Genomic DNA, 12,115 nt, shown 5'->3' on the forward strand with positions numbered 1-12,115 from the left:
CAGGTAGCAGGGGGTTGCAGTATAACAGCCTTATTACAGGGTTATAAAAGGGTTGGAGGCAGGTAGCAGGGGGTTACAGTATAAAAGGGTTATAACAGGGTTGGAGGCAGGTAGCAGGGGGTTACAGTATAACAGGGTTATAACAGGGTTGGAGGCAGGTAGCAGGGGGTTGCAGTATAACAGGGTTATAACAGGGTTGGAGGCAGGTAGCAGGGGGTTGCAGTATAACAGCCTTATTAAAGGGTTATAACAGGGTTGGAGGCAGGTAGCAGGGGGTTACAGTATAACAGGGTTATAACAGGGTTGGAGGCAGGTAGCAGGGAGTTGCACTATAACAGGGTTATAACAGGGTTGGAGGCAGGTAACAGAGGGTTGCACTATAACAGGGTTATAACAGGGTTGGAGGCAGGTAGCAGGGGGTTACAGTATAACAGGGTTATAACAGGGTTGGAGGCAAGTAGCAGGGGGTTGCAGTATAACAGGGTTATAACAGGGTTATAACAGGGTTGGAGGCAGGTAGCAGGGGGTTGCAGTATAACAGGGTTATAACAGGGTTGGAGGCAGGTAGCAGGGGGTTACAGTATAACAGGGTTATAACAGGGTTATAACAGGGTTGGAGGCAGGTAGCAGGGGGTTACAGTATAACAGGGTTATAACAGGGTTAGAGGCAGGTAGCAGGGGGTTGCAGTATAACAGGGTTATAACAGGGTTGGAGGCAGGTAGCAGGGGGTTACAGTATAACAGGGTTATAACAGGGTTGGAGGCAGGTAGCAGGGGGTTACAGTATAACAGGGTTATAACAGGGTTGGAGGCAGGTAGCAGGGGGTTACAGTATAACAGGGTTATAACAGGGTTGGAGGCAGGTAGCAGGGGGTTACAGTATAACAGGGTTATAACAGGGTTGGAGGCAGGTAGCAGGGGGTTACAGTATAACAGGGTTATAACAGGGTTGGAGGCAGGTAGCAGGGGGTTGCAGTATAACAGGGTTATAACAGGGTTATAACAGGGTTGGAGGCAGGTAGCAGGGGGTTGCAGTATAACAGGGTTATAACAGGGTTATAACAGGGTTGGAGGCAGGTAGCAGGGGGTTACATTATAACAGGGTTATAACAGGGTTATAACAGGGTTATAACATGGTTGGGTGGCAGGTAGCAGGGGGTTGCAGTATAACAGGGTTATAACAGGGTTGGAGGCAGGTAGCATGGGGTTACAGTATAACAGGGTTATAACAGGGTTGGGTGGCAGGTAGCAGGGGGTTACAGTATAACAGGGTTATAACAGGGTTGGAGGCAGGTAGCAGGGAGTTGCACTATAACAGGGTTATAACAGGGTTATAACAGGGTTGGGTGGCAGGTAGCAGGGGGTTGCAGTATAACAGGGTTATAACAGGGTTGGGTGGCAGGTAGCAGGGAGTTGCACTATAACAGGGTTATAACAGGGTTGGAGGCAGGTAGCAGGGGGTTACAGTATAACAGGGTTATAACAGGGTTGAGGCAGGTAGCAGGGGGTTGCAGTATAACAGGGTTATAACAGGGTTGGAGGCAGGTAGCAGGGGGTTACACTATAACAGGGTTATAACAGGGTTATAACAGGGTTGGGTGGCAGGTAGCAGGGGGTTGCAGTATAACAGGGTTATAACAGGGTTGGAGGCAGGTAGCAGGGGGTTGCAGTATAACAGGGTTATAACATGGTTAGAGGCAGGTAGCAGGGGGTTGCAGTATAACAGGGTTATAACATGGTTAGAGGCAGGTAGCAGGGGGTTGCAGTATAACAGGGTTATAACATGGTTAGAGGCAGGTAGCAGGGGGTTGCAGTATAACAGGGTTATAACATGGTTAGAGGCAGGTAGCAGGGGGTTGCAGTATAACGGGGTTATAACAGGGTTGGGTGGCAGGTAGAAGGGAGTTGCACTATAACAGGGTTATAACAGGGTTAGAGGCAGGTAGCAGGGGGTTGCAGTATAACAGGGTTATAACATGGTTAGAGGCAGGTAGCAGGGGGTTGCAGTATAACAGGGTTATAACAGGGTTGGAGGCAGGTAGCAGGGGGTTACAGTATAACAGGGTTATAACAGGGTTGGGTGGCAGGTAGCAGGGGGTTACAGTATAACAGGGTTATAACATGGTTAGAGGCAGGTAGCAGGGGGTTGCAGTATAACAGGGTTATAACAGGGTTGGAGGCAGGTAGCAGGGGGTTACAGTATAACAGGGTTATAACAGGGTTGGAGGCAGGTAGCAGGGGGTTGCAGTATAACAGGGTTATAACAGGGTTGGAGGCAGGTAGCAGGGGGTTACAGTATAACAGGGTTATAACAGGGTTGGAGGCAGGTAGCAGGGGGTTGCAGTATAACAGGGTTATAACATGGTTGGGTGGCAGGTAGCAGGGGGTTACAGTATAACAGGGTTATAACAGGGTTGGAGGCAGGTAGCAGGGGGTTACAGTATAACAGGGTTATAACAGGGTTGGAGGCAGGTAGCAGGGGGTTACACTATAACAGGGTTATAACAGGGTTGGAGGCAGGTAGCAGGGGGTTACAGTATAACAGGGTTATAACAGGGTTGGAGGCAGGTAGCAGGGGGTTACAGTAAAACAGGGTTATAACAGGGTTGGAGGCAGGTAGCAGGGGGATGCAGTATAACAGGGTTATAACAGGGTTAGAGGCAGGTAGCAGGGGGTTACAGTATAACAGGGTTATAACAGGGTTGGGAGGCAGGTAGCAGGGGGTTGCAGTATAACAGGGTTATAACAGGGTTGGGTGGCAGGTAGCAGGGGATGCAGTATAACAGGGTTATAACAGGGTTGGGAGGCAGGTAGCAGGGGGTTGCAGTATAACAGGGTTATAACAGGGTTGGAGGCAGGTAGCAGGGGGTTACAGTATAACAGGGTTATAACAGGGTTGGAGGCAGGTAGCAGGGGGTTGCAGTATAACAGGGTTATAACAGGGTTCGAGGCAGGTAGCAGGGGGTTGCAGTATAACAGGGTTATAACATGGTTGGAGGCAGGTAGCAGGGGGTTGCAGTATAACAGGGTTATAACAGGGTTGGAGGCAGGTAGCAGGGGGTTGCAGTATAACAGCCTTATTACAGGGTTATAACAGGGTTGGAGGCAGGTAGCAGGGGGTTACAGTATAACAGGGTTATAACAGGGTTGGAGGCAGGTAGCAGGGAGTTGCACTATAACAGGGTTATAACAGGGTTGGAGGCAGGTAACAGAGGGTTGCACTATAACAGGGTTATAACAGGGTTGGAGGCAGGTAGCAGGAGGTTACAGTATAACAGGGTTATAACAGGGTTGGAGGCAGGTAGCAGGGGGTTACAGTATAACAGGGTTATAACAGGGTTGGAGGCAGGTAGCAGGGAGTTGCACTATAACAGGGTTATAACAGGGTTGGAGGCAGGTAACAGAGGGTTGCACTATAACAGGGTTATAACAGGGTTGGAGGCAGGTAGCAGGAGGTTACAGTATAACAGGGTTATAACAGGGTTGGAGGCAGGTAGCAGGGGGTTGCAGTATAACAGGGTTATAACAGGGTTATAACAGGGTTGGAGGCAGGTAGCAGGGGGTTGCAGTATAACAGGGTTATAACAGGGTTGGAGGCAGGTAGCAGGGGGTTGCAGTATAACAGGGTTATAACAGGGTTGGAGGCAGGTAGCAGGGGGTTGCAGTATAACAGGGTTATAACAGGGTTGGAGGCAGGTAGCAGGGGGTTACAGTATAACAGGGTTATAACATGGTTAGAGGCAGGTAGCAGGGGGTTGCAGTATAACAGGGTTATAACAGGGTTGGAGGCAGGTAGCAGGGGGTTGCAGTATAACAGGGTTATAACAGGGTTGGAGGCAGGTAGCAGGGGGTTACAGTATAACAGGGTTATAACAGGGTTATAACAGGGTTGGAGGCAGGTAGCAGGGGGTTACAGTATAACAGGGTTATAACAGGGTTAGAGGCAGGTAGCAGGGGGTTGCAGTATAACAGGGTTATAACATGGTTAGAGGCAGGTAGCAGGGGGTTGCAGTATAACAGGGTTATAACATGGTTAGAGGCAGGTAGCAGGGGGTTGCAGTATAACAGGGTTATAACAGGGTTGGAGGCAGGTAGCAGGGGGTTACAGTATAACAGGGTTATAACAGGGTTGGAGGCAGGTAGCAGGGGGTTGCAGTATAACAGGGTTATAACAGGGTTGGAGGCAGGTAGCAGGGGGTTGCAGTATAACAGGGTTATAACAGGGTTGGAGGCAGGTAGCAGGGGGTTACAGTATAACAGGGTTATAACAGGGTTGGAGGCAGGTAGCAGGGGGTTGCAGTATAACAGGGTTATAACATGGTTGGGTGGCAGGTAGCAGGGGGTTACAGTATAACAGGGTTATAACAGGGTTGGAGGCAGGTAGCAGGGGGTTACAGTATAACAGGGTTATAACAGGGTTGGAGGCAGGTAGCAGGGGGTTACAGTATAACAGGGTTATAACAGGGTTGGAGGCAGGTAGCAGGGGGTTACAGTATAACAGGGTTATAACAGGGTTGGAGGCAGGTAGCAGGGGGTTACAGTAAAACAGGGTTATAACAGGGTTGGAGGCAGGTAGCAGGGGGTTACAGTATAACAGGGTTATAACAGGGTTGGAGGCAGGTAGCAGGGGGTTACAGTATAACAGGGTTATAACAGGGTTGGAGGCAGGTAGCAGGGGGATGCAGTATAACAGGGTTATAACAGGGTTAGAGGCAGGTAGCAGGGGGTTACAGTATAACAGGGTTATAACAGGGTTGGGAGGCAGGTAGCAGGGGGTTGCAGTATAACAGGGTTATAACAGGGTTGGGTGGCAGGTAGCAGGGGATGCAGTATAACAGGGTTATAACAGGGTTGGGAGGCAGGTAGCAGGGGGTTGCAGTATAACAGGGTTATAACAGGGTTGGAGGCAGGTAGCAGGGGGTTACAGTATAACAGGGTTATAACAGGGTTGGAGGCAGGTAGCAGGGGGTTGCAGTATAACAGGGTTATAACAGGGTTCGAGGCAGGTAGCAGGGGGTTGCAGTATAACAGGGTTATAACATGGTTGGAGGCAGGTAGCAGGGGGTTGCAGTATAACAGGGTTATAACAGGGTTGGAGGCAGGTAGCAGGGGGTTGCAGTATAACAGCCTTATTACAGGGTTATAACAGGGTTGGAGGCAGGTAGCAGGGGGTTACAGTATAACAGGGTTATAACAGGGTTGGAGGCAGGTAGCAGGGAGTTGCACTATAACAGGGTTATAACAGGGTTGGAGGCAGGTAACAGAGGGTTGCACTATAACAGGGTTATAACAGGGTTGGAGGCAGGTAGCAGGAGGTTACAGTATAACAGGGTTATAACAGGGTTGGAGGCAGGTAGCAGGGGGTTGCAGTATAACAGGGTTATAACAGGGTTATAACAGGGTTGGAGGCAGGTAGCAGGGGGTTGCAGTATAACAGGGTTATAACAGGGTTGGAGGCAGGTAGCAGGGGGTTGCAGTATAACAGGGTTATAACAGGGTTGGAGGCAGGTAGCAGGGGGTTGCAGTATAACAGGGTTATAACAGGGTTGGAGGCAGGTAGCAGGGGGTTACAGTATAACAGGGTTATAACATGGTTAGAGGCAGGTAGCAGGGGGTTGCAGTATAACAGGGTTATAACAGGGTTGGAGGCAGGTAGCAGGGGGTTGCAGTATAACAGGGTTATAACAGGGTTGGAGGCAGGTAGCAGGGGGTTACAGTATAACAGGGTTATAACAGGGTTATAACAGGGTTGGAGGCAGGTAGCAGGGGGTTACAGTATAACAGGGTTATAACAGGGTTAGAGGCAGGTAGCAGGGGGTTGCAGTATAACAGGGTTATAACAGGGTTGGAGGCAGGTAGCAGGGGGTTACAGTATAACAGGGTTATAACAGGGTTGGAGGCAGGTAGCAGGGGGTTACAGTATAACAGGGTTATAACAGGGTTGGAGGCAGGTAGCAGGGGGTTACAGTATAACAGGGTTATAACAGGGTTGGAGGCAGGTAGCAGGGGGTTACAGTATAACAGGGTTATAACAGGGTTGGAGGCAGGTAGCAGGGGGTTACAGTATAACAGGGTTATAACAGGATTGGAGGCAGGTAGCAGGGGGTTGCAGTATAACAGGGTTATAACAGGGTTATAACAGGGTTGGAGGCAGGTAGCAGGGGGTTGCAGTATAACAGGGTTATAACAGGGTTGTAACAGGGTTGGAGGCAGGTAGCAGGGGGTTGCAGTATAACAGGGTTATAACAGGGTTGGAGGCAGGTAGCAGGGGGTTACAGTATAACAGGGTTATAACAGGGTTGGAGGCAGGTAGCCGGGGGTTGCAGTATAACAGGGTTATAACAGGGTTATAACATGGTTGGGTGGCAGGTAGCAGGGGGTTACAGTATAACAGGGTTATAACAGGGTTGGAGGCAGGTAGCAGGGGGTTACAGTATAACAGGGTTATAACAGGTTTATAACATGGTTGGGTGGCAGGTAGCAGGGGGTTACAGTATAACAGGGTTATAACAGGGTTGGAGGCAGGTAGCAGGGGGTTACAGTATAACAGGGTTATAACAGGGTTGGAGGCAGGTAGCAGGGGGTTGCAGTATGACAGGGTTATAACAGGGTTGGAGGCAGGTAGCAGGGGGTTACAGTAAAACAGCCTTATAACAGGGTTATAACAGGGTTGGAGGCAGGTAGCAGGGGGTTACAGTATAACAGGGTTATAACAGGGTTGGGTGGCAGGTAGCAGGGGGTTACAGTATAACAGGGTTATAACAGGGTTGGAGGCAGGTAGCAGGGGGTTGCACTATAACAGGGTTATAACAGGGTTAGAGGCAGGTAGCAGGGGGTTGCACTATAACAGGGTTATAAAAGGGTTATAACAGGATTATAACAGGAATGGGCAACAGGTAGCAAAGGGTTGCAGTATAACAGGGTTTACATTTTGTGTACTAAATGACTAATGCACAATGAAAATGTAAACAGGCACCATATAGTTCATGTAGCTATACATATCCACAGGAGCATGATACATACAACTGCAACGTAGAATGAATGGAGGGAGGCACTACTGTACTACAGTCCCACAATAGACTGAAGAAGAGCAGTCTTCACCTGGCCTGCTATGGGGTTTCTCACCTGTGGAGCAGCGGCTCCAGCCAGCCCTCATGACATTCACAGTGGCAGTCCAGGAAGGTCAGCACGTCACCCGTGGTAATGGAGGCCCCCAGGAGCCTGGCCCGCACCAGGCCCTCCCTCTTCCTGGCCCGGATCAGACGCACCTTCTTCAGCCTGGAGATGTAGTTTTCCAACGGCTCCTTCAAATGAGCTGCGGTGGAACAAAAAGGGCTGTTGTTTACATTTCATGATTGATGGAAAGCAAGATTGTACATTTCCTCAACTGACAAAGAAATGTAGGTATGTGTTATGTTACCACAGAGTGGATCAGCTAATAGGTGTACCTGAACTTTGTGGTTAATTGGTAATTAATTAAATAATACAACCAACTGCTTGACAGAAATCTTATAAAATATTTCCAGTGAAATACATCGGTAGTATGGCCAATACTAGGTCATGAGAGGGTTAAATAGAGACCGATGAGCAAGGCTGCATGTTAACCAACTGCCATTCAAAATGACTGAAATGTATTCAATGGGCTAGTTCACTCAAAAACTTCATTTTGTATTTTGTTTATTAGTCTACAGAAAACGTTGCATGTCAGAAGTCAAGTTTTCAAGAAAGAGCACTTTCTGTACAGAGCAAAAACTGTGCACTACACCTGTGACCTTAACATATTGAATGTCATATTCATCAGATATTGTCTCTCATTTGCTTTGGCAGGCAGAATGGCATATCATGTCTACTCTAGCCAAGCCTGTCTGTCCATCAGGGTATCAGAGTAGGAGTGCTGATCTAGGATGTTGGCTTTTAAATCACAATTAACACAAATTGCATGGACAGGGGGGACCTGATCCTAGATCAGCACATGCAGGCCATGTATGTCTATGATTGTACCTCTGTCACTATAGTCGTCCACCAGCACCACCTCTCGTAGCAGTAAGTTAGGTGATGTCTCCAGGACACTGTGAACAGTGCGTAGCAGCGTGGACCACGCCTCGTTGTAGAAGGCGATCACCACTGAGGTAGATGGCAACGACCTGTAGTCATACTTCAGGTCCTTACAACTGGAGAAGAGAGAAACATATCACTTGTTATAGATCTGTAGCCTGATCCCAGACCCGTTTGTGCCATCATGCCACTCATTGGCACTCAATGGTTGAGAATGGAGCTGTAGGGGATGGCTGCCGTTTTACGGCTCCCAACCAACTGTGCTATGGTAGTAACCCACCTCTACCATCCGTTCTACTGGCCAACTTGTAATCACTGGAAAATAAACTGGATGATCTCTGTTCGAGTATATCCTACCAACGGGGCATTAAAAACTGTTATATCTTATGTTTCACCGAATTGCGGCTGAACAACGACATGGATAATATACAGTTGGCTGGGTTTTCATTAATCAGCAGGACAGAACAGCTACGTCTGGTAAGACGAGGCATGGGATGTGTTTCTTTGTCAATAACAGCTGGTGCACGAAGTCTAATAGTAAGGAAGTCTCGAGGTATTGCTCGCCTAAGGTAGAGTACCTCATGATAAGCTGTAGACCACACTATCTACAAAGAGGGTTTTCATTTATATTTTTCGTAGCCGTCTATTTACCATCACAAACCAATGCTGGCACTAAGACCGCACTCAACAAGTCGTATAAGGCCATAAGCAAACAAGAAAATGCTCATCCAGAAGTGGCGCTTCTAGTGGCCGGGGACTTTAATACAGGCAAACTTAAATCCGTTTTACCTAATTTCTATCAGCATACCACGTGCGCAACCAAAAGGAAAAAACTCTAGACCACCTTTACTCCACACACAGAGACACATACAAAGCTCGCCCTCCATTTAGCAAATCTGACCATAATTCTATCCTCCTGATTCCTGCTTACAAGTGGAAAAAAACTACTAAAGCAGGAAGTACCAGTGACTCAGATGACACAGATGCTACTCTACAGGACTGTTTTGCTAGCACAGACTGGAATATGTTCCAGGATTCATCCAATGGCATTGAGGAGTACACCACCTCAGTCACTGGCTTTATCAATAAGAGCATCGATGACGTCGTCCCACAGTGACCGTACGTACATATCTCAACCAGAAGCCATGGATTACAGGCAACATCAACACCAAGCTAAAGGCTAGAGCTGCCGCTTTCAAGGAGTCGGACACTAATCCGGACGCTTACAAGAAATCCTGCTATGCCCTCAGACGAACCATCAAACAGGCAAAGCTTCAATACAGGACTAAGATTGAATCCTACAGATTACAGATTACCAGGACGTGTACTCAGAGCATGCGCGGACCAACTGGGAAGTGTCTTCAACCTCTCCCTGAACCAAGTCTGTAATACCTACATGTTTCAAGCAGAACACCATAGTCCCTGTGCCCAAGAAAGCGAGTAACCTGCCTAAATGACTACCGCCCCGTAGCACTCACATTGGTTGCCATGAAGTGCTTTGAAAGGCTGGTCATGGCTTTAGAACCACGGAGAGTTACCGCAAGTCACAAAGAAAACAGGAGCTGCCTCCACTCTTCCAGCCCCATTTCAACATCTAATCACCTATGCTTAGTCTGTATTAAAAAAATAAAAATATCCAATCAATGTAAGCTAAATATGACGTGGCTGTCCATGGTTCTAATTTGTGTGTGTGTGTGTGCGTGCGCATGCGTGCAACAGGTAGAAAAAACATGTTGACTCACCCTACTAGTAGAGAAACGACAATGACATCCTCCTCTTTCATGTTGACGAAACAGTCTATGACTCTGTCATACAGTACGCGCTTTTATTTTTTTGGTCCTAGGCTATCTGGCTAAAATGCTTGCTTGCTAGCCTAACTTCCTTTCATGAGCAACTTTAGCTAGTTAACATTAGCCTTCTACATCTAGCTAGATATTGAACTTCCATCCTCTCAGTCCAGGGGCACAATGTATGAATTTGTGTTTGGATCAGAATCGCTGTTATTATCATTGGCTAGTACGGAGAACTAAGTAAAACTACAAGTCCAAATCCCTATCTCCATCCATGGCTAATTTAGGAAAAGGACGATTTTAGCTAACTAGCTAGCCAACGGAGGACAACAACACAACAAAATGCAACAATTCAAGTTGTTTCTGTCAATTATGTATTTATCTTGATGCGATGTGATAGGAGTGAAGCCAAATCCAAACTGGCTTCCCTTAACACTTTTTTTTTGGTGCGCCAGGACCATTCACAGATGAGCTCACTCAGTTTAGCTCAACGCTGATTAGCTATTATTTGATTTTTTTTTTAACATGGGAGGCCAAATGTTTGCTGGCTTCCCTTGCATTCAATGCTATGAATTTAATGAAAATTATGAAAAGACGAAAGATAAATAATTGTATATGTTTTTTTGGTGGGGGGGGCCTAGCTTCCCTTGGCATCCATGAATGCACGCCACTGACAGCTCAAAAGGTATGCTTAGATATGTTTCACATAGATTTAACGACAATGATTATGTCTCTAGATTGCTGAAAAAATCTGTTTCAGGTGTTTGATAAATGAAAATTCTAGCTTCCCTCCAGACCGCCCCCCTCAGATTTTTCCCCTCAGATTTTTGGGATGCATGTTGCCCCTGAGTGTAGGCCTGTACAACACTTATTTAGTCAGTCATATTTTTTGAAAAGCTTTATAACACTCTTACATCACAAGGCGAATGCAGGAAAATGATCATAAACAACACACTGAAACTCACTGTCAACTTACAGAGGATTCCATCTTTCAGGTAGGCTGCGGTGGAGAGATATCAGATCACTCACATAGGTATTAATCTGGTGCTTCTTAATACTTTCCTCTTCGTTTTTCTTCTCCTCTCCGACGAGGTTCAATTTGACAGCTCTGCCCAGTTCTCCTAAGGCATTTAAATCCAACGGCGGTTTGTCATAAACAGGCTTTTTAAGCAATTCATTTCCAATATCTTGCTCAGTGGGAACTTCTCTTATGCTTGTTCCACCCATGTCACCTGGATTATTATGCCTGATAAAAACATAATATCCCACTATAGAAGCCCCGAACAGGCAAACTATCAACTCTGACCGATTCCTTCCCCTGCAAAGTGCCATCGTGTCTCCCTTCCTCACGGGATGTTTTCATGCCCCGTGGGCTACAACAGCACAATGCAAGTGCATGACCAAAGCAGGGGTGTAAATATTAGTCCACAAAAATGCGTTTTGCAACAAAAACGATAGTTTCTATTGGACAAATTAATGTTTGTCCCGCCCCTTTATGTTCATTTTGCTTCCGTTTGTGAAACGTTTTGCAACACAATCTTCGTAATGAATATGCCACAGATCAACGAAACAAAAAATAATAAAACCACAGAAAATGTGGTGCTGATAACTTTTCTCATTGTAAGAGTCCTCCTCCTATTTTGATTTAATCAACTTTTTATATCAAACACGCTAGGCTACTTAAAGTTGATCAACTGTGTTGACCGAATTTGAATAATCAAACAAGTGTCAAATTTCCCAACGCTCTTTTCCGTTATCCAGGGATCCAGCACTTGGCTTCCTTGGTCAAAGTTTATTGAAACAACTCTTCTCCATTAACCTACGTGATGTTAAAGAAGGATTTGCCCGATTAGATTAGCTATCTTGATGGATTAGCAGTAGCACCCAGAGAAAAAAATCCAGGTCAAATCAAAGAGCCGTATCCAGCGCTTCGGCGCCAGCAGCCTACTATTCCAAATCCACTTTGCGCTCCCGCCTCTATTCGCACCAGTCGCATTAGACACACTGTTATCACATTGTTATAGCTTTACCTGCAACATCCACACACACCAGCGGAGGCTGGTGGCTATAGGAGGGTGGGCTCATTGTAATGGCTGGAATGGAATTAAAAGGAACAGAGTCAAACATGTTGTTTCCATATGTTTGATGGGTTTGATACTGTTGCATTTAATTCCATTGCAACCAGTACAATGAGCCCACCCTCCTATAGCTCATCCCACCAGCCTCCACTGACAACTGAGTTTCTGATCAAGCTGCACACAATTATTCAA

The 12,115-nt window shown here is 46.9% G+C and overlaps 1 protein-coding gene across 1 annotated transcript in view; it reads right to left on the reverse strand.

Moving 5' to 3' along the window:
* Window positions 1-11,777, reverse strand: part of LOC129830816 (polypeptide N-acetylgalactosaminyltransferase 12-like) — a 31,724-nt gene extending 19,947 nt beyond the window's left edge. The window contains exons 1-3 of the mRNA XM_055893567.1: window positions 10,822-11,777; window positions 8,002-8,171; window positions 7,126-7,315 (exon numbers count right to left, since the gene is read on the reverse strand). Coding sequence (XP_055749542.1) covers window positions 7,126-7,315; window positions 8,002-8,171; window positions 10,822-11,177 — 716 coding nt within the window. The 5' untranslated portion in view covers window positions 11,178-11,777. The remainder of the gene's footprint in view (window positions 1-7,125; window positions 7,316-8,001; window positions 8,172-10,821) is intronic.
* Between the last annotated feature and the right edge of the window lie 338 nt (window positions 11,778-12,115).

Source organism: Salvelinus fontinalis, chromosome 32 (assembly GCF_029448725.1).
Source record: "Salvelinus fontinalis isolate EN_2023a chromosome 32, ASM2944872v1, whole genome shotgun sequence".
Classification (NCBI taxonomy): Eukaryota; Metazoa; Chordata; class Actinopteri; order Salmoniformes; family Salmonidae; genus Salvelinus; species Salvelinus fontinalis.